The sequence below is a fragment of the Mytilus trossulus genome, chromosome 9 (assembly GCF_036588685.1).
Source record: "Mytilus trossulus isolate FHL-02 chromosome 9, PNRI_Mtr1.1.1.hap1, whole genome shotgun sequence".
Lineage (NCBI taxonomy): Eukaryota > Metazoa > Mollusca > Bivalvia > Mytilida > Mytilidae > Mytilus > Mytilus trossulus.
The window spans coordinates 58,618,578-58,641,716 of record NC_086381.1 but is presented as its reverse complement, the minus strand read 5'-3'; the positions used below and the strand labels follow the sequence as shown (position 1 = coordinate 58,641,716).

At 32.6% G+C, this 23,139-nt stretch overlaps 1 protein-coding gene across 2 annotated transcripts in view; it reads left to right on the top strand.

Moving 5' to 3' along the window:
* Positions 1 to 22,752, top strand: part of LOC134683172 (BET1-like protein) — a 28,641-nt gene extending 5,889 nt beyond the window's left edge. Inside the window, exons 3-4 of one of the 2 annotated variants that reach the window (XM_063542292.1) lie at positions 22 to 78; positions 22,536 to 22,752. In XM_063542292.1, coding sequence (XP_063398362.1) covers positions 22 to 78; positions 22,536 to 22,703 — 225 coding nt within the window. In that variant the 3' untranslated portion in view covers positions 22,704 to 22,752. Of the gene's footprint in view, positions 1 to 21; positions 79 to 3,181; positions 4,636 to 22,535 lie in introns of those variants that run through there. The other variant, XM_063542290.1, reaches the window with a different exon arrangement.
* The last annotated feature ends 387 nt before the right edge of the window (positions 22,753 to 23,139 follow it).

Sequence of the window (23,139 nt, the reverse complement as noted above, 5' to 3'; positions counted from 1 at the left end):
TCATAATTTTGCTCTTTTCAGCTTGCATTTGATATAGAAACAGAATCAAAAGACTCTAACAGATACTTGGATGACATGGTAGGTTTTTAATCTTCAGGGGCGTATCCAGTCATTTTTAAAAAGGGGGGCTACAACTGCTTGAACCCCAAATCTGGATCTCCAACTAATCTTCTTGTTTTCTCACAATTTTTATCATGTTGATTAAAAACATCATTTTGTCTTTTATTGTTAAAATAAAAATAAGAAGATGTGATATGATTGCCAATGAGCATCTCTCCACCAGACAAAATGACATAGAAGTGTACGGCCTTCAGCAATGGGCAAAACCCATAATACTAAATAGCAAGCAATAGAGCTGGCATTGTTTTCTCTAGTAGAAAGATGATAAATTTTCATAATCTAAAACCCTGTTGTTATATCTTTTATTTTCTTACTAGTATTTTGTTTTAGAATTTTTTATCATTGAACCACTAGTAGCATATTTGGTATGCAGTTCTATTACCCTTGCCAGGGGCGTAGCTAGATATTCATCCAACTGTAGGCACCAATCGGCAGGGGGTCTGGGGGCCGCTTAAGGCCTCCAGTAGGTCCAGGGCAGAGCCCTGGTAGGGGGTTCAGGGGGGCAAAGCCCCCCGACGGAAAACGTTTTTCAGCATTTTAGCTGCATAATTTTATGTACAAAAATATTAAATTTACTGGTTATTTATTCGTGATAATTATTATATACATGATGAAAAGTTCGAAGAATTATGAGTAATCTGACTAGTGAATTAGGTAACGCAGTACAATCGGAAATATGAAAAAAAAAAACAATATGCTCTGCCCAGCGTAGATCAGTATATCCCTTTAATTAAGCAATACACCCTGTCCGGTATTTTCATATCTATTCCGTTCTGATTGATATATACGTATAACTTGATAAATAGTAAATATTGTTACAATCCTTCATAAGAAAATAGGCACCCACGTAAACACTGATATTACTATATAAAAAACTATTCATTTGTCAAGACAAAAAACATCAATCTTTTTTTTATCCTTAAACCTTCACCCTAGCCACACAAACACATACACACAGTTCTGTTCTGTTCATACCATCGTATTTCTTTATATCCTCTACTGTAAAATCCCTACCTGCTTAGGAATATGGACAAAAAAAAACAAATTTACAATAAATACAACAGGGAACTAGGTCCTGTAAAAGTTGTCGTCCAGGACGACGGTCTGGAAATTTAAAAATGCCATGCATTGGGATTATTGGATAGGGGCAGAAATTTTGCCTTTCAGTAGACCAACTACGAACTCCCCAAAGAGTAGCATTCTCTCTACAACTAGGTATCTGATTTAATGTCCCCGTTCTGACCTGACGTGTCTGCGTATTTATACATCCTGCACAGCTAAACGGACAACCAACATTGGCAAGTCGGGTGAAGGCTAGTGGAAAGCTAGTTGAAAACTAACAACAACTAATTAAAGTAAAACACTCATGTGTCTAAGTTGAGGTTCATTCAAGTTTTTGTTGATAGAAGTGAAATGATCTGAACCAACTAAAGTTCTAGTTTATAGATTCTACTGTGGATTCATTAATAACCGTTGTATACTAATTTTCGTGGATTTAGTGGGTACAGTGAAAACACGAATTTAAATGTTCAACGAATTACAAATTTTCTTAAGCTTTGCTAAAACCACGAATTTCAATATCCACGAAGATGCAAGTTTTTTTTACTATCCACGAAAATTGGTACCCACGAAAAAAAAATGAATCCACAGAGTCAGTATTTAAGGTAAAATCATATAATAACATTCTTTTCTATCCAATATTCTATTCACTAAGAACGAGAGACTAGTGTACACATGACATTCGATAATCAAAGAGTTCATCTACATATAACGTTGTTTATCATTTTTTTTTAACAAAAAAAAAAATATTTGTGAAAAATTATGTGTAGGCACGTGCCTATAGTGCCTAACGGCAGCTACGCCCCTGCTTGCTCATTTCCTAAGAGAGTATTTAGCCCTGCACCTTCAGTCATGGTTTATTGACTTTAGAGATGTTTTGCATAGACTACATGTTAAAGTATTGCAATCATTTTGATATCAACAATTGCATTTTACTACACTTGTATCTAAATTACATTTTAAAAGGCAAGACATATCTCTGTGTCAACAATTTATTACATAAATATTTGTTGCATATTTTTTTTAATCAAAGTTTAATATTGGTTAAGCTTAACCATGTGTTCAATCTAATTAAAATTAGTTCTACACACTTGCTCCCCTGTTGTTTACATGTATATGTCGTGCTGGGAGCATGCACAACATATACACAATGAGGAGCAAGTGCAGAGAACTAATTTTAGTTATATTACCATGTGCTTATCTACCTTCTGTTATCTTATCAGTTTAAATATCTCTTTAGTGTCTTCTTCCCCTATTTGGAAAGATTTATTTTGCTCATGAATGACATATATTTTGCTTTATATATATGATACCATACAGTGGGTGAATTTTGCAGGTGTAAAATTTTGCAATTTTCAATGAATAAGGTATATGAAATATTTTGGCTGTTATTATTTTGGTGGATTCAAAACTTTTATCAATACCTATGCGTGTGCACTTTTAAATTGGCAGAATTAATTTTGGCGATTTTGTTCTACCCTAGAAAATTTACACCCCACGAAAAATCACCTGCTATATGGTATACATGGTATAAATATATATACTTGGCGAGAGACAAATTTTGTTTTAGATTGACTACTACAATGTATTTAATACATGTATATGTCAACTTGCACTGTTCAATTGTTAAATTTTCAATTATTATAATAAATACTGTTTAAGGTGGTACCAAACACCTTGACTAAAATTCATTTTGTCTCATGTAATTTTCGTTAAAATATTTACTTCATAAAATTACATTTTGACAAAAATAAATAAATTTCAAAAAACTTGAACCAAGCGCTTTCTCAGAAAGTGTTTATTGACATTTGGCAGTTTAACAAACACTAAATTTGATCATTGAGCATTTGTTGAGCAGCTTAATATTTCCGAAACCGTACAAATTGATTAAAATGGTTAGCTTATTTTACAGAGTTATTTCCCTGAAGTGTTATGTACATGTACAAATGTACCACCTTTAACTAAAAAAATGTTAATAACTGATAATGATTTTACATTGCAGGGAAATGACTTTGAGAGTACCCATGGATTATTAGGAGGAACAGTTAATAGACTTTCTCACATGGTGTCTGCCAACAAGGGAAACAGGAAGTTAATGTGTTATATGATTCTAGGACTTGTGCTGTTGTTTTTCTTAGCATATTATCTCATTACAAAAGTGACTAGTTGAGAGGTCTCCAATGTTTAAATTGTTTTGTCATGAGTTTAAAAATACCATTGAATGTTGATTATCTAATAACAAACCTGCAGGGTCTCCTTTTGGTTTCAAGGTTTATTTTTTTGGCAGATATTTGACAGAGGTTATTCAAGCTTGACCTCTATCATGTGGTGGCTTCATGTATTAGTTGATTCATTTTTACAATAGAAGCTTAATTGATTGTACATTTTATGTACCTTGAGATGTATGATTTAGTGAGAATGAGTACAGAGTGGAAAAAATCACTATTATCCCAGTGTTCATTCTGTGTTGTGGATACACGCTTTCATTAAAAATTTTGTCAATCATAAGAGTTGACACATAAAAGTTGAACATTTTTAGAAAAATAAGATAAGCTTTTGTATGTAAAGATTTGCTCCATAATTAAAGATTAACTTTTTGTCTTCAGGAAGAGGCTGGATCATGGTAAATTGTCAAATTCACATGAGCTGCATTGTAGTTATTTTGTTTGTTATTTTTATGCCCCGCCTACAATAGTAGAGGGGCATTATGTTTTCTGGTCTGTGCGTCCATTTGTCCATCTATCACTTGTTCGTCCGTCTGTCCCGCTTCAGGTTAAAGTTTTTGTTCAAGTTAGTTTTTGATGAAGTTGAAGTCCAATCCACTTCAAACTTAATACACATGTTCCCTATTATATGATCTTTCTAATTTTAATGTCAAATTAGAGTTTTTAACCCAATGTCAGGGTCCACTGAACATAGTAGATTATAGTGCGAGTGTGGCATTCGTGTACTGGGATTCTTGATATAAAATACATTCAATGGTATTTTAAAATGTTGTGTAATTGATTAATATTTATTGTGCATAATTGTTATATAAATAGGTTTATCTTTTAAGACTCTTCTTCTTCAGTGCGGGACACTGCTGGGCTGGTTATTGTCAAGTTAAATACAGGTCATGTTTATATATATGTATATCATTTCTCTTACAAGGTTCTGACATCACAGTGGATCTGATCTGTAAATTTGCACATTCACCAATGAAATTCCATCCTCACAGTATTTGAAGGTGTCACTGTTAAACATTATAATCTAACTGGAGGAATCCGAAACAAACAGTGAACCAGACTGTTGTAAGACCCTTGTAAGGGAATGACCGTTTTATTTTAAGAGGGGGAGTGTTTATGATTTTTTCCTAATATATAAATAATAAGACTCTTCTGATCCCAAATTTACTGAAAAAATATGTTGTGGTCAAGCAGATGACAAAAAAAAACATTCTGCATTCAGATTTTCCCCATACCTGAGGGTTTGGATGGGGTTAAATGATTAAAGAATAATGCCCTAAAAAATGAAGATTAGAGAATAATGAGCCAAAAAATAGAAGATTAGAGAATAAAAGGGTAAATTTTTGGAAGATTAGAGAAAAAAGGGGTTAATTTTTTAAAGATTAGAGAAAAATGGGGTGAAAATTAAATGTTTACAGAATAACAGACCCCCCCATCCATACCCTCATACCTTATAGTGCTAAATTGTGAAAAAAAAAAATTTAATGGATAGCTTCGAAAAAACTAAAAAAGAATTTCGCTCTTTGCAGGGGGGAAAATCTGACAGAGACAAATAACAATACCCTCCCCCTTTAATTTAAATGGCTCCTCCCTAAATAAAACATTGACACATGATCTTTATTAAAATCAGGTTGTTGATTCATTGTTGGAGGTATGCAAAAATTCCCTGTATACCAGAATTGATCAAGAAGGGACAAATTATAATGTTGGCACATATATACATGTATATACAAATGTATATGTTTTTTGTTCAAACTTTACAAACCCTTATTATGGTCAAACATGAAAAAGCAATTGAAAATTCTATTGTGCTCTTGATGTCTTTTATTTATTAATGTCCATGGGGTGCTGTCTCTATGTGGGATTTTTAAATATCCTTTTATTCATAACTACTATGGTACTGTTATTGTGAATTCAGAAATTACTGAAGAATTTATTATAGCAAATTTGACATGACCGACTGAAACTTTTGATTGATTATTCCAATTTCAGGAAAAGATAACTGCATTTAAAAATTGAATGCTTCTTTTTCTAAAATTCATTGTGGTGTGACCGCATTGACCAAAGTACATTTTAACAAAGAGCGGAAGGGCTTCATTCTATAAATGTATGCACAGTCAACGCTTTTACAACCCAATGAAATTTCAAAAACAAGCATTAAATACTTATTATTACATTTTTTTGCTATGATCATGGAATCATGATTACCATCAAGTTTTTCTCTTATTTTCCTTTGCACTTTATTGTGGAAACGTGTGTCATCATCATACATGTATGCTTTAATTCATTTTGAAATCGAAGAATGATAAGAAATTGCTGTTATCCAATCAAAATGTGTCTAATGTAATTGTATAGGTATATGCATCATATATCAAATGCAGGTTCTTAATATTGTAATATTTGTGCAGTTGCCATATTTGCATGAATATAAAACCTTGCAATAATTTATGAATTTACAGTATTAAATTTGAATACCAGGGCAATCAGTTGTGATAGTCGAAGATCATGAAGATTGTGATGCCATTTATAAAAAAATAAACATTGCTTTAAAAGTTGCATGGATATTTTGTTGTACATTAATATGTGTGAAACATTTTGTATTAACAATCAGTGTATTTTATATTTGTATAAAAGTGGACCAATGAAATATCATTAAACATATGTTTTGTTATAACTTTCAGTATTACATCACTTTGTTCATTTCTCTTTTGTTTCACCAATTTTTGAATGGACAAAAAGTTGGTAATTTTTAATTGAAATGAAATAAAAATATATTTGTAATGAAGGAGTGCTACACCACTATGCTCATCACATTCATAATCAGTTCCATTTTCAGGTTTTTATTTTTGTCTCAGTTTAATTGAATTTTATAGAGGGATTTTTTTATTGCATAGCAATATAATATTTCCCACAGAAAGTAACCAAAAGTTAGCGTGCAATAAATTCCATTATTGCACTAGTGCAATAAATCTTCAAAATTCATGACGTCATCAACGACAAAATCTTAGTTTAAACCAATTTTTACTTTCAAATATTATATTGCTATACAATAAAAGGGTTATTGCATGAATATTGGGGAATATCGTCCCTCGTAAAACAAATATTGCACTCCCAGGCTCGTGCAATATAAGATTCTACTCTGGACAATATTCCCCAATATTCATGCAATAACCCTATAATATGTCATACTTCAAGTGTGTTTTCTATTTATCATATGTCCAACTGGCAGGTATCATCTGACCTGGGCCTCGTTTTCAGGGTTCAGTGATCAAATTTAAGTTTTTGAGTTTTGGTCGTTTTTTCTAGTACTATAAGCAATAGGTCAACTATATTGGGTGCATGAAAATATTTTATGATCGGTATGTCAGTCGTGCAGGTTTTATTTGACCTTGACCCCCATTTTTATGGTTAATGGCTCAGTGTAAAGTTTTTGCGTCATCGTCGTTTTTTCTAAAACTATAAGCAATAGGTAAACTATATTTGTTGTATGACGAATTGTTAGCTGTACATGTCTGCCTGGCATGGTTCATCTGACCTTGACCTCATTTTCATTATTCATTGCTCTTTGATCAATATTTAGATTTCTTGGTCATTGTTAAGTTTATGTGACATTTGTAATAAAGCTTTATGTTTGGAACTATCAACATAATATCTATGATTAGTAAAGAAGGAATACATTTCTGTGTGTGCACTCTTCTATTTCCTTTCTAGCCACGTGGTCCGAAGGGTCAAAGGAGCTATTCTCATCACTTCGCGTCCGTTGTCGTCGACGTTAACCGTTACATTTTGAACTTCTAGAGAGCTACTGAATGGAAAGAAACTAAACATGAATCTTCCTTATGGGGTGCAGTCCAAGCGTTGTAACTTTGAAGCCGATCCATCATCCAATATGGCCACAAGCGGGTGATTTAACACATGTTGATAACATGGACATTAGGAAAATTAACAAATGTCTTCTTTTAGGGAACCAAGGATTGGAATGAAACTAAACTTGGCATGAATGTTCCTTATGAAGTACTGACAAAGCGTTGTTACTTTGCAGCCGATCAATCATCCAAGATGGCTGCAGGCAGGGGCTTCATTTAACATAGGACACTATAGACAATACATACAAATGATTTCTTTGAGAGAACCACTGAATGGAATGGAACCAATTGAAACATGGCATGAATGTTCCTTGTAAGGTTACTTTTAAATTAATTGAAACTGATCCATTATACAAAAAAGGCAGCCAACAGAGGACTTAGTTCAACAAAAGACACTATGGGGAATACATCATGACAAATGTCTTGAGAGAACCACTGAAAGGAATGAAACCAAACATGGCATGCATATTCCTTATAAGGGGCTGATCAAGTGTTTGTAATTTGAAGCCGATTTACTGTTCAAGTTGACCAAAAGGATTTTTTCGCAAATTACAGGGCCAATGTTTAACCGAATTTGGCCTCAATCATTATTTGTATGATTATTACCAACGTAAAATCAGGTGAGCGACAGTCTCTCAAGAGGCTCTAGTTTATAAAATTCTGAATCCGCTATTGAATATGTTATGCAAATAGAGTATGGGTTGAGGTCGGAAACTTTTACTGTGGTTCAATGTGGCAATGTTTGGCGATTTCTTTAATGATAGAACGATATTAATAGAAAAAATCATTTTTATTTATACATAAAAAGTGCAGTTAAAATATCGCTTGGAAGTAAGCACTTAAAAAAATTAGCAAAGACTAAGATTGTATTTTATTTATTATAAAAGATATCCAGAAATGTAGGAGTAACGACGACCATGTAAAAGTCCTTCACTCATTAATTTGATGTATATTCGGTCTCCTTTTTTCAAATATAATACCATATTTTGTGTCTGCGAATTCGCATGTTCTGTTTTAGCGGCATACCCATTTGAGAAAACAACATCATTCTTCATCCATTGGAAGTGAACATAGTGGTTGCCGGCAGACATGATCATACAACCCAAACTATAAAGTCCATTATGTGGTACTTTAAACACCCCGGTTGAGGGACTAAAGTGTTTTCCTACGTTCGTGGCTACATCTTCAAACAAAATGACTCTGCCAAGGTTTGCAGAAGTTTGAGCATATGCCAAGAATGCAGGTCTGTCAGCTGAACCTAAAAAACATTTTGAATTATGTTTAGAATCTTCGGTAGCCGCATAGTGTAATGCAGGACCCGTATGCATAAAAACATCTTATCTTAAGTGTTCCTTAATTTAGATTTCACAAAGAGTTTCCTTAGTTAATTAATATTCTCAAGTCGTACATGTCGTATGCATAAACTTACTTAAGTGTTTCTTAAACTTAGATTTCACAAAGAGTTTCCTTAGTTAAGTAAAAAGTAACATCATAAAAATACTGAACTTAGAGGAAAATCAATTCGGAAAATCCATAATCACATGGCAAAATCAAATAACAAAACATATCAAAAACGAATGGACAAGAACTGTCATATTCCTGACTTGATACAGACATTTTCAAATGCAGAAAATGGTGGATTAAACCTGGTTATATAGCGCTAACCCTCTCACTTTAATGACAGTCTCATAAAATTCCGTTATATTTACATTGATGCGTTAAATAAACAACCACAATAAATAAAATAGTCAAAATATGGGTACATCAGTCATCATCGTATAACAATTTTAAAAGGAACAATTTAACAGAACACAAAAACATCTACTATCTACGAACACATTGATTGATTTGAGTGTCTGACGTCAGATTTTTTTTTATACGTAACATAAATTTGTCGTTCAATGTGCATACAAACAATTTTAAAATTTACGTAGGCATACAGGGTTAAAAAATCAAAAGTATGGAAGAATAAATTTCAGAAATAGACCTGAGATTTAAACTAGTCAAAAAGTTAAATATAAAATTTATAAGAATCCAAAAATAGTTAATTTCACTACGCGATTGAATGATTTTGATTTTAATAGAACTATATCGTAATGACATATAATAGAACAATATCATACTGCATAGTGTAATGCAGGGCCCGTATGCATAAAACATCTTAACTTAAGTGTTCCTTAACTTATATTTCACAACGAGTTTCCTCTAGAGTATTATATATTGAATATAATACTTCCATGGGTATACAAAGCATCGAGATTGTGAAATAACGGTAGAATAAAGTTGCATTACATATCTACCCTCTTTTATCTCTTGATTTGTAATCTATATGTGATTTTAAGAAAATTACGATGATCATTAATAATAAGCAATACACAAACGATTTTTTAATATTTTAGTATTGATATAATTATTAATCAATTATAATGTAGCTAATCGATCAAAGTTCTGCAAAAGCGCATACTTTCGCCTGATTGTAAACTTTTTTTGAAAAAAAATAAGGTATTTATGTATACCACTTAGTTAAAAAGGGCAGAGTTTCCTTAACTTTAGTATTTACTTAGATTGAACTTTGTACTGTAACAGGGTACATGTGTTTTTCCGAATGCCGGTTTAAATGGGTTATGGATAATCATATATTCAACGTCGTACTTGATATTAATTTGCGTTAAAAAAAAAATTGGTAACATAACGGGTAGAGGTAAGTTGAAATCAAGTTTGTAACGAGGCCAAGTACACCACTGAGCAGGTTACATTTAACCAGTCAGGATTCTACGTCGTCAAAATTATCTCCCCATTACGCCAGTTCATTTTCACAATCGTAAAAAAGGGTGCCATTGTAGGAATGACGCGCTGCCAATTTTGCTCTTTGAAACCGATAAACTTATCCACATAGCACCATTACAATCCTTGAATATCAGTTGTATTTTAAAAGACAAATGTATCTACTAGCTAATGAGCATCATTTAATGATCTTGTCTGCATTGGTTCGACTTAAACTAAATTGTCTGATCGGTTATCAGGTGGAATTTTTGAAAATTCCTAAACATTTAAAAAAAATCCAAGTAATTATTTCGTGGAAGGGCAGACAAGATTTTTTAGTGGTTGAAGACTATAAATCCTAGTTATCACACTCAAAGTTTTTTCTCTCCAAGATATGCGTTTTCATCATCCGTCTTGAAAGACTGTCGTCAAGTGCTTTCAGTAAAAAATAGCTATTCGAACACACCTATTCTGTTTTTGTGATTCATTAGATAAGTATTTCACTTGACCCATATATTTCATCTTTTAGTACTATGCTATAAAGTCATTCTGTAGCTTAGAAATCTGAAAATGATAGAATCTGAAGCGAGATGCTATATCAAATATTCTTGCTTCGTAAGATTTCAAGATAAAATATTCAACTCAAACACACCCTAACATAAAAAAGTGCACTCGATTTTCACTTTTAAATATAATTGTTACCCATTTTTCGCATTTTTTTCTTGAGTCACATAACGGATCGGCAGACACGAAAATTACTGAACAAATAGATTGAGATGCTCTCCGTCCGTGTTTTTTTTTTAAATCGAAGGTTTTGCATTTTCTTCATCCAACTTGATCAATACCCATGTCGTCGACTTGATATCGTATTGTTCTGCTCAACTATGTAATAGATAAATTGAAAACTTATGCAAACGGTGTTTTAAAATAAAACACTTCGTTACTGAGAATAAAATTGTCATTTTCTTTGTTTTTATTAACGTTTAAAATTTTTGTTACTATATTAAACATTACAGTAAGCATTTATCGCCTTCTCTAACAAAGAGCTTCTATTCTTTTGTTCTTTTTCAACCGGGTTTCCAACTGTAACCACAATCATAAAATCAATAATTTGGAACATACTAGAATACAGATCATTATTGATGAAGATTGCAAAAAGTTGAATTGATTTTGTTAAATTTTGTTTACCTGCGAAGGAAGACATAACATTAAACGGCTTTCTAAGTTAACCCGAAGTGCTACCTCAATTTAAAGTGTAAAAGCGTATCTCTTTAAGTTAGAAGCAGTAGTGCTATATGTTTCTTTGTATCTATATTTTAAACCAGGGTCATGCTCAAAACGTCTATAAATTCTTTACTAATACATAGAGGATTGCAGCTTCCTAAAAAACAAAATGGCGAACAATGTATTAAAACCAAATGATACCTGAAAGTTTCCATTTCGATAGATTCTGGCTAGTCCAAATAATTATAACATCTGGCAAGGCTATTCTAAAAAAAAGATTCTACGACCTACGACGCCTTACGACGCCTTACGTCGTAGGAAGGCGTCCCAGAAAAAAATAGCCTTGCCAGACTTCATAACTATTTGGACTAGATTCTGACAAAATAATATATATATAAAAAACAGAATAGATAGACAGTTATTAAGCAAACTTAAGTCCAATTAGAAGAAAAACTGTGTTACTATTGTGTTTCGTGTACAAGCAAAAACCATTGAAATAAGGGAATGTCTATCTATTTACCGTTATTTCCCGATTGACCATCACAACATCTATCTGTTTTCATCAACAATTTAAGGAGGTCAAGTTTCAGGAAAACTTAAATTCAAACAGAGACATAACTATAACTTAAAAAACTCGATTTCTTTTATTGCGTGTTTTATCTTTTTGTATATTGTAACTTGATATTTAAAATTACGATATGACATGTCACTGTATAAATGGCATCTGCAAGATAACATTATAGGGGGAATTTGTCTTTTTCTAAGAAAAAGAATTTTATTACAAATAAACAATTAAAAAATTATCAATTCATAAGTCGAATAATGTCTTACACCATTTCATCATTCAAAAAAAAAAAGAAAAAGAAAGAAAACAACACACCGGCGAAGACGAACATAAACCCGATCATGTATCCCTTGTGGTGCATGTGTTTTATTCTAGGGAAACAAGTTTTGTTCAACCACACACACATGAACAAGAGAAAGTTATCATTCTAACTAAAATTGAATTTATTTTTTCTCTCATTTTCAATCAGATTTTTTTATCTCACTTCCTCTCTGAAACATTTGTCTTTCAGTTATTAAAGCCACTATAAATTGCCAAGACAAACGTCATAATGCAACATCAATATTAAGATATAATTTTTTTTATCAAAGGTACCAGGATATATAATTAAGTACGCCAGACGCGCGTTTCGTCTACATAAGACTCATCAGTGACGCTCATATCAAAATATTTATAGAGCCAAACAAGTACAAAGTTGAAGAGCATTGAGGATCCCAAATTCCAAAACGTTGTGTCAAATACGGCTAAATACGGATAATCTATGCCTGGGATAAGAAAATCCTTAGTTTTTTGTAAAAATTCGAAGTTTTGTATACAGGAAATTTATAGAAATGACCACATCATTGATATTCATGTCAACACCGAAATGTTGACTACTCTGCTGGTTATACCCTCGGAGACGAAACGTCCACTAGCAGTGGCATCGACCCAGTGGTGTAAAAAGTTATCAAAGGTACCAGGATTATAATTAAGTACACCAGACGCGCGTTTCGTCTACATAAGTGATTTAATCAGGTACTCTGAAATGGCAATTAGTTCCTGTATCCATAGTGACATTTATCACGGAAAGGCATCCTTTAAAAGCAGAGTTTTATATGTCCATTACAAATTCTAAGCACATACAATCATGTCAGATTTTGTTATAAAAATTGTCAATCAAGGCAAGAATCAAATTCTAAAAATATATTCTTTCCTTCTTATAAAAAAACATATAGAGAAAAATGCATTGTGTTGTCCTTGTTGATGTATATGACCATATTGATATATACTCATATGGTTCGACAATACGCGTATGGTCCGGCCGTACGAGTATGGTCGGGTAAATTAACACGTTCACTTTAAATACTTTTAAACTCTTCATAAGGTATGACCCTTCTAGTTGTCACGTCATTAAAAAGTTCAATTTATTACAGCAAACAGGGAAATTTTCGCGCAGTTTTTATTTTACGGTTTATTAACACACTCTACCTTTGCACCGTTTTGAATTCGCGATTTCCGTGACTTTTATACATATTTTTTTAAATGATTAAGAAAGTGAACAACTTCACATGTATCGTTAATCAAGTCAGTGATAAAATCAATATCAAATCTTTTGTTTTAGGTTCATTTATGTTAAAGGAGATTAGGAGGTGGGTCATGTTTGCTTGTAAAAACACATACATTTACACGTGACTAAGTGCAAAATGGACGTGTATCTAGCTTTGATAAATGTTCGTATTTCTTCATATTATGTTGGATATATTTTGACTCAGTAGGATTAAAGTGTTGATATATTTATGTCAAACCAATAGTAATAACAATAGCAATAAAAGAAAAGAAAAGAAAAGACCAGAATAGTAGTGACAGTGGAACTGATACTAAACAGTAAACAGCACAAAAGAAGTCATTTTCAAGAATATAAACATACATCTGATGTATCGGTGAGTGAAATCTTAAATCACACAAACTGAATTTTGTATAATTCTGACGAAGATTTAGAGAGCAGAGTCTTCAGTGAAACATCTGTAGAACAAAACCAAATGAAAATCAATACAGGAACAAAAATGGCATCAAGTGGTACAAATCAAAATAAAAACACCGACCCTTCAGTCTTTGAAAAACTTGATACTATAGAAAGTGCTATACATGATCCCAATTCAAACCAAGAAGGAATGAAAAGAATGTTCGATTCAAAGGGTGATAAATTGAGAACTGATTTAATGGCAAATGTAGACAACAAAACTCGAGCACTGCGTGACGAGTTATCAGTGGACATTAGTATGGAAACTAGACGAACGGATCAACTCTTGATTTTTGTTCAATCGATACAATCACAACTAGACGGTATTGAAGAACACAACAATACTCACACCGCAGATAACGGGAACGGTGTATTAAACTCAGTAGAATTTATACATATCAATCCGGTAGAAAATCCAGAGATAACTATAACCGCAAGCAGTATTCCAGTTACTGTTCTTAAAAATCTTCCACAAGGAAAGTTGTTTTGAGTGGACGCAACTGGTCGCATTAAACCGGAGAACAACAATGTTCAGCAAAACGAAAACCCGCAAAATGTAAACACCGAAAATCCGCACATTTTGCACTTTAACCGACCGATATCATCTATTAAACTCGGACACATTAATATCGGTGGATGGACTAGAGAAAACTGTGATTTAGGAATAAACATTATAAACGCACTTGAATGTGATATTATGTCAGTGTGCGAAACTCATTTACGAGCGAAAGTCAATATTTCTATGGCGGCTTATTCATTGTATGGTTTCAACAGATCAGAATACACATAAATGCACCGAAAGCTTCAGGGGGAGTCGGCATTCTTGTTAAAGGCTGGATATTTGAAATTTTTAAAGTTTTAGTGATCGACAAGTCGGCCGAGGGAGTACTCGGACTTAAACTCCAAAGTCGTTCTACAATTATTTTTTTAGTGTTCTCATGTTATTTGCCTCCAGAACATTCCAGTAGAAGGCGTGACGCCCAGAGCTTTTTTTTGCACATTTACTTAGTCAAATTTATATGAACTGCGATAGTGATGACATTTTCCTACTTGTTGATTTTAATTCGCGGAACGAATCTTTGTTTGAAATGCTGTTTGAAGCCGATGAAATTACAAAAAGGAAACAAATAGATAATTGTATAAACCAGCATGGCCACGAAAATAAAATCAAAATTTTGTGTATTGAAAGGTAGATTTGCTGACGGAGATAATTATACTTCAATATCGAAGAAAGGTAAAGCGGATACTTCAGAGTGTAAACGGTCCAATTAATTGTCGATGACTTTGAATTACATGATCTTATAGGAAGCAAATCAAAATTACCTGATCATTCAGCTATTGTGTCTGAATTGACTATCATGGGTCACTGCCTAGCAACAAAGACAAAAGATACAAGTATCTCTTGTTCTCGTTTTAAACTCAATCAGATCCCGGTAGATTTTATGAGCAGTGAAATTAGACGTACAGCTTTACTGAACGCAATAGAACAGATTAAACGTTGCAGAGAAACTCAGGACAAAGTTGACAAAATTTACACTGAATTGTGCTCAATGTATTTTTTCTGAAATGACAAACAAGATTCCGAAAGTCGAGTTTAACGGCTCAAAGAAACGATTCAAGCAGAAACAAACGTATTCGAATGACCATTTAATGGACCTCTGGAACAAAATAACAATTAATGAGACAGAATTTACTCGATGGAAAGGTACAAATCGTAACATTAGAGCGACATTACGGAACAACTATATACAAGCACGATATATTTTTGATAAAACATTGCGGCGGACTGAACGGGATTATAGGAGAATGAAAGTTGTAAATATTGAATCGATGACTACGAATAATCCTAATGACTTTAAGGAGAAAATTTAAACATTGTTCCGAAAAATTCTAAGTCTATACCATTTGAAATTGTCGATGAAATGGGAAATATCGTAAAAGATGAACAGTTGGTGTTGGATAAGTGGCGAATAGACTTGGAAAATGTACACAACGGAAGCAACAGTGACTAGTTTGATGATGAACATTACGATCATGTAAAGTCTCATAAGTGACAATTAGAATCCGCTATTTGCTCCAAATGAATATTTGAACCGCAACATTACTTTAAATGAAATAAACAGTATCGTTATGCTCGCCAAATAAAAGTCTGCAAGTGGTTTCGATTAAAAACCCATCCAATGTGTTCTGAAATTCCCTATATATATTGAGACATTATACAGCTGTTTCAGATCATTTTGGACACTAGCCTACAACCATTAATTTGGAGGAAAGCTGTTATTTGTCATATACTTAAGGCTACTTCTTCAGATACACGGCTGCCAATGAACCACAAATGTGTTAGTCTGCTATCGTGTATAAGCAAACTGTATAGTGCTTTCATTAACAAGCGAATTACGCATTATTTAGAAAATCAGGATATACTCGCAGACGAACAGAATGGCTTCAGATCACATTTACACGCTGAACAGTATTGTTAAATAGTGAAACGATTATCTTAATAAGCAGTTTTACACAGTTGATTTTACACACTTTCTAAAAAGTACAATACGAACATGTCAAAATCAAATGCGCATATTGAGAAATAAAGTTGTGTTACTTTACGTATACCGGTGGTTGACAGGGCTTACGGTGATTTACCACTTTTAATGTAAAGGAGATGACATCACTGACAAGAAGCATAGTTTATTTAAGTTGTCTTGTGAATATGGTGTACTGCAGGCATATAACGATATTAAAGATGTAGTGCTCTTTGACACTTTGGAATGGCCCGAGACCTCGGTTTATTGTACGCAGCTCTAAAGAAGGCTAGCTTTTTACACGTAATCCAGGTGTAACTGACAAGGATCGTGTATATACAAGACGTGCAAATATTGAAAGCTAAGGTATCTTGTGGAAGTAAATATCACCTTAAGCATACATGCAAGAATACAATTAGCGATTAAAACTTAATGTAAGATCAACTGACTATGGCATATATATACCTTTTTAGTTAAAATACTCATATTGTCCAACCCATTAATAACCAAACGAGTATATACTCATATGGTCAGACCATACGCGTACGGCCGGTCTATACGCGTATATGGTCGGTTCATTTTTGGTATACGCCTTGGTGTTGATATGGTCCGGAACATAAATAAATAAATATTAATAATTACTTTAGATGTAAGTCTCATTATAATACGTTATTCTGATTGGCTAACATGTTATTCCGTAAACAATTGCATGATGACACGAGGTCCCACAAAAAAAGTGCACAGGTGAATTAAATAAAACTGGATAAAAATCGTGTTTTCATGATTTTAGCTAAAAAAAATATGTAATTATAAGTATTGAATACTTCTTTTTGAAACTTTATAGGGTTGTAAAAGCGTTGACCGTGCGTACATTTTTAGAATGAAGCGCTTCATACAAAATGTACTTCGGTCAACGCTTTTACCACCCAATAAATTTATAAAAAGAAGCATTCAATTCTTAAATGAAACTATATATAAACACAAGCAAAATCATCAGATGGATGTTTGTGCAGTAATTGGCCCTAGATAATTTCAATCTATATTTCAAATGTTAATGTTTTTGACTCTTTTTTCAAATACAATAACAGATGGGTAGAATTTGATAACGGTTAAAATGGTCATCGATTAACAAAATGACATATATTAATTCGCAAACACAACTGATTGCAGTAATTGAGACAACTAGATAATAATATATGAAAATATCTATAGCCAGTGACAACATTATCACTGTATTTTACTGTTATACAAGTGAGAGGTTCAGCTAGCTATTAAACCACGTTCAATCCACCATGTTCTACATAAGAAAATGCCTGTACCAAATCAGGAATATGACAGTTGTTAATCCATATTCGTTTGATGTGTTTGATCTTTTGATTTTGCCATTTTATTTGAATTTTCCTCGGAGTTCAGTATTTTTGTGATTTTTGCTTTTTATTTAATATACGAGTGAAAGTACATATAACATCAATGAAAAGGAACATTTATAAATATCTGAATTCTGATCAGCGAGATGCACGATTAAATAATATAAACAAAAAGAACTGTCGGGTACACATTTAACTAAAGCGTTACATGACGTAATATTGTATGAGTCAATAAGTTAAAAACTACCGTTTCAGGATTTTATGCATTCTGGGTAATATTTTCAAAAGCTTACACCAAAAGGTTGTGATTGGTTAAAAACGTCATTAACAGTAGACATTTGACTAATGAAGTAATGTTATTTGCATTTTAGTGCATGAAAAAAATGATATTACCAATAGACCATGATATTCTAGACGGTGAATTTAAAATGATGTTTCGATATATATTTTTTTTTCTCATCGTCGATGTTCATATACTTTAACATGTTTAACGAGTGATAATTGGAACTTTACGATAATATCATATACATGTCTTTTGTAAAAGTATCAAACGTATGTAAGCTATATGTTCAAATAATTGTTTGTCTTCTTTTACTACACAATAGGTACTATACCTGTTACATCAAGTTTTGCGGACACTTCCCCCATTCTTCTTTCATTCTGGTATACGTACATGGCCAACAGTGCAACAACAATGCCATTAATGAATACTAATACGTAGCTCATGTCTTTCAGCATGTCTAGGGGATTTCGTCAATGAATTGACTTTGAGGTAAATGTATAAATTAAACATCCGTGTTTTAAATGTGTGTATACAACAATAGCCAAGTTATACAACAATAGCCAATATATACATATGGAAAAAAGTATTGCAACACCTTGATTTTTTAAAACTTGAAAAATTAGTCACTTAATTTGGATGGAATATGATAAAATTTTTGTAATATAATATTGAAAAGTAGCTAATGATAACATTGGCTTTAATTACTTATCAAAGGTACCAGGATTATAATTTAGTACGCCAGACGCGCGTTTCGTCTACATAAGACTCATCAGTGACGCTCATATCGAAATAGTTATAAACAAAACAAATACAAAGTTGAAGAGCATTAAAACGAACAAAAAATGTATGAAAAAAAAAGTTTTATCTAACCAAAATTTTTATAACAAAATGAAGTGTTTTTGTACAAAAAAATGCATTTTACAACTTTGACTGTAGTCGAACTTTACAATGTCAGACATTTCAAAATTATTCTTTAGATGATTGTTCACATTATGGTTGATCGTTATACGCCAAAGAATAAGTACTTTGTGCGCATTCTCCATTCAAACGGATAACCGCATCTTAACGTCTTCTGATTCCTGCCATAAGTCGACTAATTTGTTGCTAAGCTAGCAATACATTTCTTGACGAAGGATATTGTTTATGTCATGACTTTTTTGAACTGGTGTGTCCTTTCATGCACTTTACGCAAAATAATGTCCCATATATGCTCGATATGATTCAAATTCGGGCTACGATTGGGCCAAGGAACATAAGCCGAATTCCATTGGTACAATGGATCTTCCTCCACGACGCTAATTTCAAACTTTGGCGAGCTTTGCACTATATAGGATACTGGCATCTATGTGTCTCTTCGTAGGCAAAGGTCCCCGAAATGATATTATCGCACGATAACCAGTATCGATGAGCCGATCTCGAACATTTCTTGTTTAAAGGCTCCTGTATGGTCATCATTCTCTTTTAAGGATTTTATTGTTTGCAATGGGTTTCCTTCTAACCAACCCCCATTATGCTTTATTTTCCCCTTCAGATGTTATAGGGGGTCTTTTTGACCTCGGAAGGTCTTTAACATCGTTTCTTGCATGGATTTTATTCTCAAAACGACTTATAGTGGAATGGTGATGACCAACAATACGTGCATTTATCACAGTGACATACCTGCTTTCCTATTGCTGGAAATCTGCCATCTTGCTGCAGTAATGAGTTGTGGATGACCAATTACAAGGTGTCAATAACATAAATTTATAAACTTGTTTATTTTAAGTGGTGAAAACAATGAGGATAAAAACAGCTGTTTTGGTGTTTTGTTTTGGTGTTAACTAGTACAGCAGCTACATGTGAAGATAAGAACTGATAGAGTCGATATTTATTTATTAAACTCACGTGATATTTAAATAATATTTTACTTGTTCTATTTCAACAAATTATTGAACAAAAAAATTAAAAGTGTTTTTTTAATTTGAATTTCAATTTGGTGTTGCAATACTTTTTTCAATGTGTATAATTTGTATTGAATAAAAAAATCAGTCAAGTCAAAAGGTAGGCGTTCATTCAACATTGAACCTTACGTGTACCGATAAAAACATTCAGATTGTTAACACTGTAGAACGTTAAGGATTTAAACTAAAGCAAAAACAATGTATACACAATTTTAAATAACCTTGTGGTTGTGGTGGTATTTAAATATTAATGTGTGTCGCCATATTGGGAAATCGGTTAAGTAAATGAAGTTGTGAATACTTTAAAATGTAATATTATAAGATTCATCCACGCGATGTTACATGGTATCCCTTCGTCCGTATGTGGACATACACATGTCGTATTAATATTACAGATAATGCTGACATTGAAAATCATGAAACTAGTTAATTCCTTATTCCATATAATAGTATATATTTGTTTAGGGGCCAGCTAAGGGACGCCTCCCGGTGCGGGAATTTCTCGTTACATTGAAGACCTATTGGTGACCTTCTGCTTTTGTTTTCTCTATGGTAGGGTTGTTGTCTCTTTGATACATTCCCCATTTCCATTCTCAATTTTAATACTAGTTGAACAACTACATTCAATGCTTTATACAATATGATATTTAATTTCACTTCACACTGATAAATTAAAGCAATTTTTACCCATCTGAGCTAACAAGCACTTTGCTTTTGATTTGGAATCAAACTGATTATATATAGCTAGCTAGCAAAGCAAAACTGGAAGATTGTTTACACAAACATGACAAAACAATATATATTTTCCAGACAAAGGAGGTGTAGGCCCTCTACACATACTTTAATCTGAGTTTACTTACTGAATCAATTCTTTTATAATTTTACTATTTTCAGCTTGCATTTGATAAAGAAACAGAATCAAAAGACTCTAACCGATACTTGGACGACATGGTAGGTTCTCAATCTTCTTGTTTTCTCACAATTTTTATTTTGTTGATTAAAAACATAAAAGTCATAGACTCTACAAAACGGCAAAACACATTTCGAATCTCAACAGATACTATCGAATTGCTTTAAACAAAATGAAAGTGACTAAAATTCAAAAAAGATTCAGAATTTTAAAGAAAATGAAAAAAATATAGTATGTTACCATTTTGTTGAAACAGTAAATTACGTCACCTTTAATCGCATTTACAACCAGTGAAGAAGAATAACATGTCTGGTGTGCTTTTAATCTGTTCTTTTTAATCTATTTAAATTATTTTTTTATTTTTTTTATCAATTTTTTTATTTTTTTTTATCAAATTTCAAGTGTTTGACCGGGCGTTTTGACGTATTGCAGCTACACGCCTGTATCCCTGAATTATTCTGAATGAATTAAATGAGTTAAATATACAAATTAATTATATTGAAAGTTATTGCAATTGCATGAACAGTACAAGTTTACATAATATTACATTGTAGTACTTTAGTCAAATATGTAAATCTGAAACAAGTTTTGAAATTTTATTTAAATTTGTCTCTCATAAAAGTATATATATATATATATATATATATATAGGGTTGTAGGGTTGTCACTGACTCAGACGTACTTATGAATATAATTATTTTCTGTGACTGTATCTTACATTAATTTGTAGGATCCTTTACTATAGATAATTTAGCTGATCTGTAACAATAACATCTTCATGCTTTATATATCATGTACTGTAGTACGCCGCTAGATTAAAACTGACGTGGAAAGGTAACACCTGCCCACCGAAAGCTCTTTTTTTTAGAGCCCAGGTGGTCGTGTGGTCTAGCGGGACGGCTGCAGTGCAGGCGATTTGGTGTCACGATATCACAGTAGCATGGGTTCGAATCCCGGCGAGGGAAGAACCAAAAATTTGCGAAAGCAAATTTACAGATCTAACATTGTTGGGTTGATGTTTAGACGAGTTGTATATATATATATATATCAATGAAATTTGCTATCTGACTAAAAGTTAACTACAAAAACTACATTATCATTCAAACGAATGTTTTTATATATTATTTATTTCAACGATTAACGTGCAGTGAAAATAAATTTTGTTAACGTCTGTGTTAATATTGCCATCATCTTGTTTACATTGGTTACGAAAAAAAGTTTGGTCAAGTCTTCTATTGAAAAATAACCAACATCAAGATCAACTACCGGAAGTTCTCCCGAACATAACAAATAAATGAAATAACAACTTATCATATTGTCTCCTGTCTAGGAGACAATATGATATCTATAAATTTTCAACAAAATCAAACGATGATTTTCAAACAAATATGGTCGGAAATTAATAATATAACTATTAAAGCCTATGTATGAGGTCAACACAGGATATATCGACCCAAAAAAGTATATCAACCTCGGACTTTGTCATCAGTCAATATACTTCTTTCAGGTCGACTCATACAAAGGCTAAAATTGTAAAATAATAAATACTGATTTAAGTAAATGAATCATCACAACTGACAACAATTTTACATTGCAGGGTAATGACTGATTTTACAGAGTTATCTCCCTGAAGTGTTATGTACCACCTAACCTAAAAAAAAAATGGTAATAACTGATAGCGATTTTCCATTGTAGGGAAATGACTTTGAGAGTACACATGGATTATTAGGAGGAACAGTTTATATACTTTCTCACATGGTGTCCGCAAACAAAGGAAACAGGAAGTTGATGTGTTATATGATTATAGGACTTGTACTGTTATTTTTCTTAGTATATTATCTCATTACAAAAGTGACTAGTTGAGAGGTCTTCAAAGTTTGTATTGTTTAGCAATGAGTTTAAAAATACCATTGATTGTTGATTATCTAATAACATCCCTGCAGTTTCTCCCTGTGGGTCCAAAGGTATCCTTGAATTTATTGGATTCTATTGTATGTAGATATTTGACAGATGTCATATCATGCATATCAAGCTTGACTTTTATCATATGGTGACTCAGTTGATTCATTTTTTCCAATATAATGTCATCATGTGTTTCTATCATATGGAGCGTCTGTAAATATTTGACAATAGAAACTTATTCGATTGGACCTTGAGATGTTTTATGTACACTACAGCTCATGAGCTGAATTGTTTGGATGGTTGGCATGGGTACATAGTGGAAAAAGCTCTATTATGATATCCCCATTGTTCATTGTGTGTTGAGAATACACATCTTTTATCCATCACATAAAATATC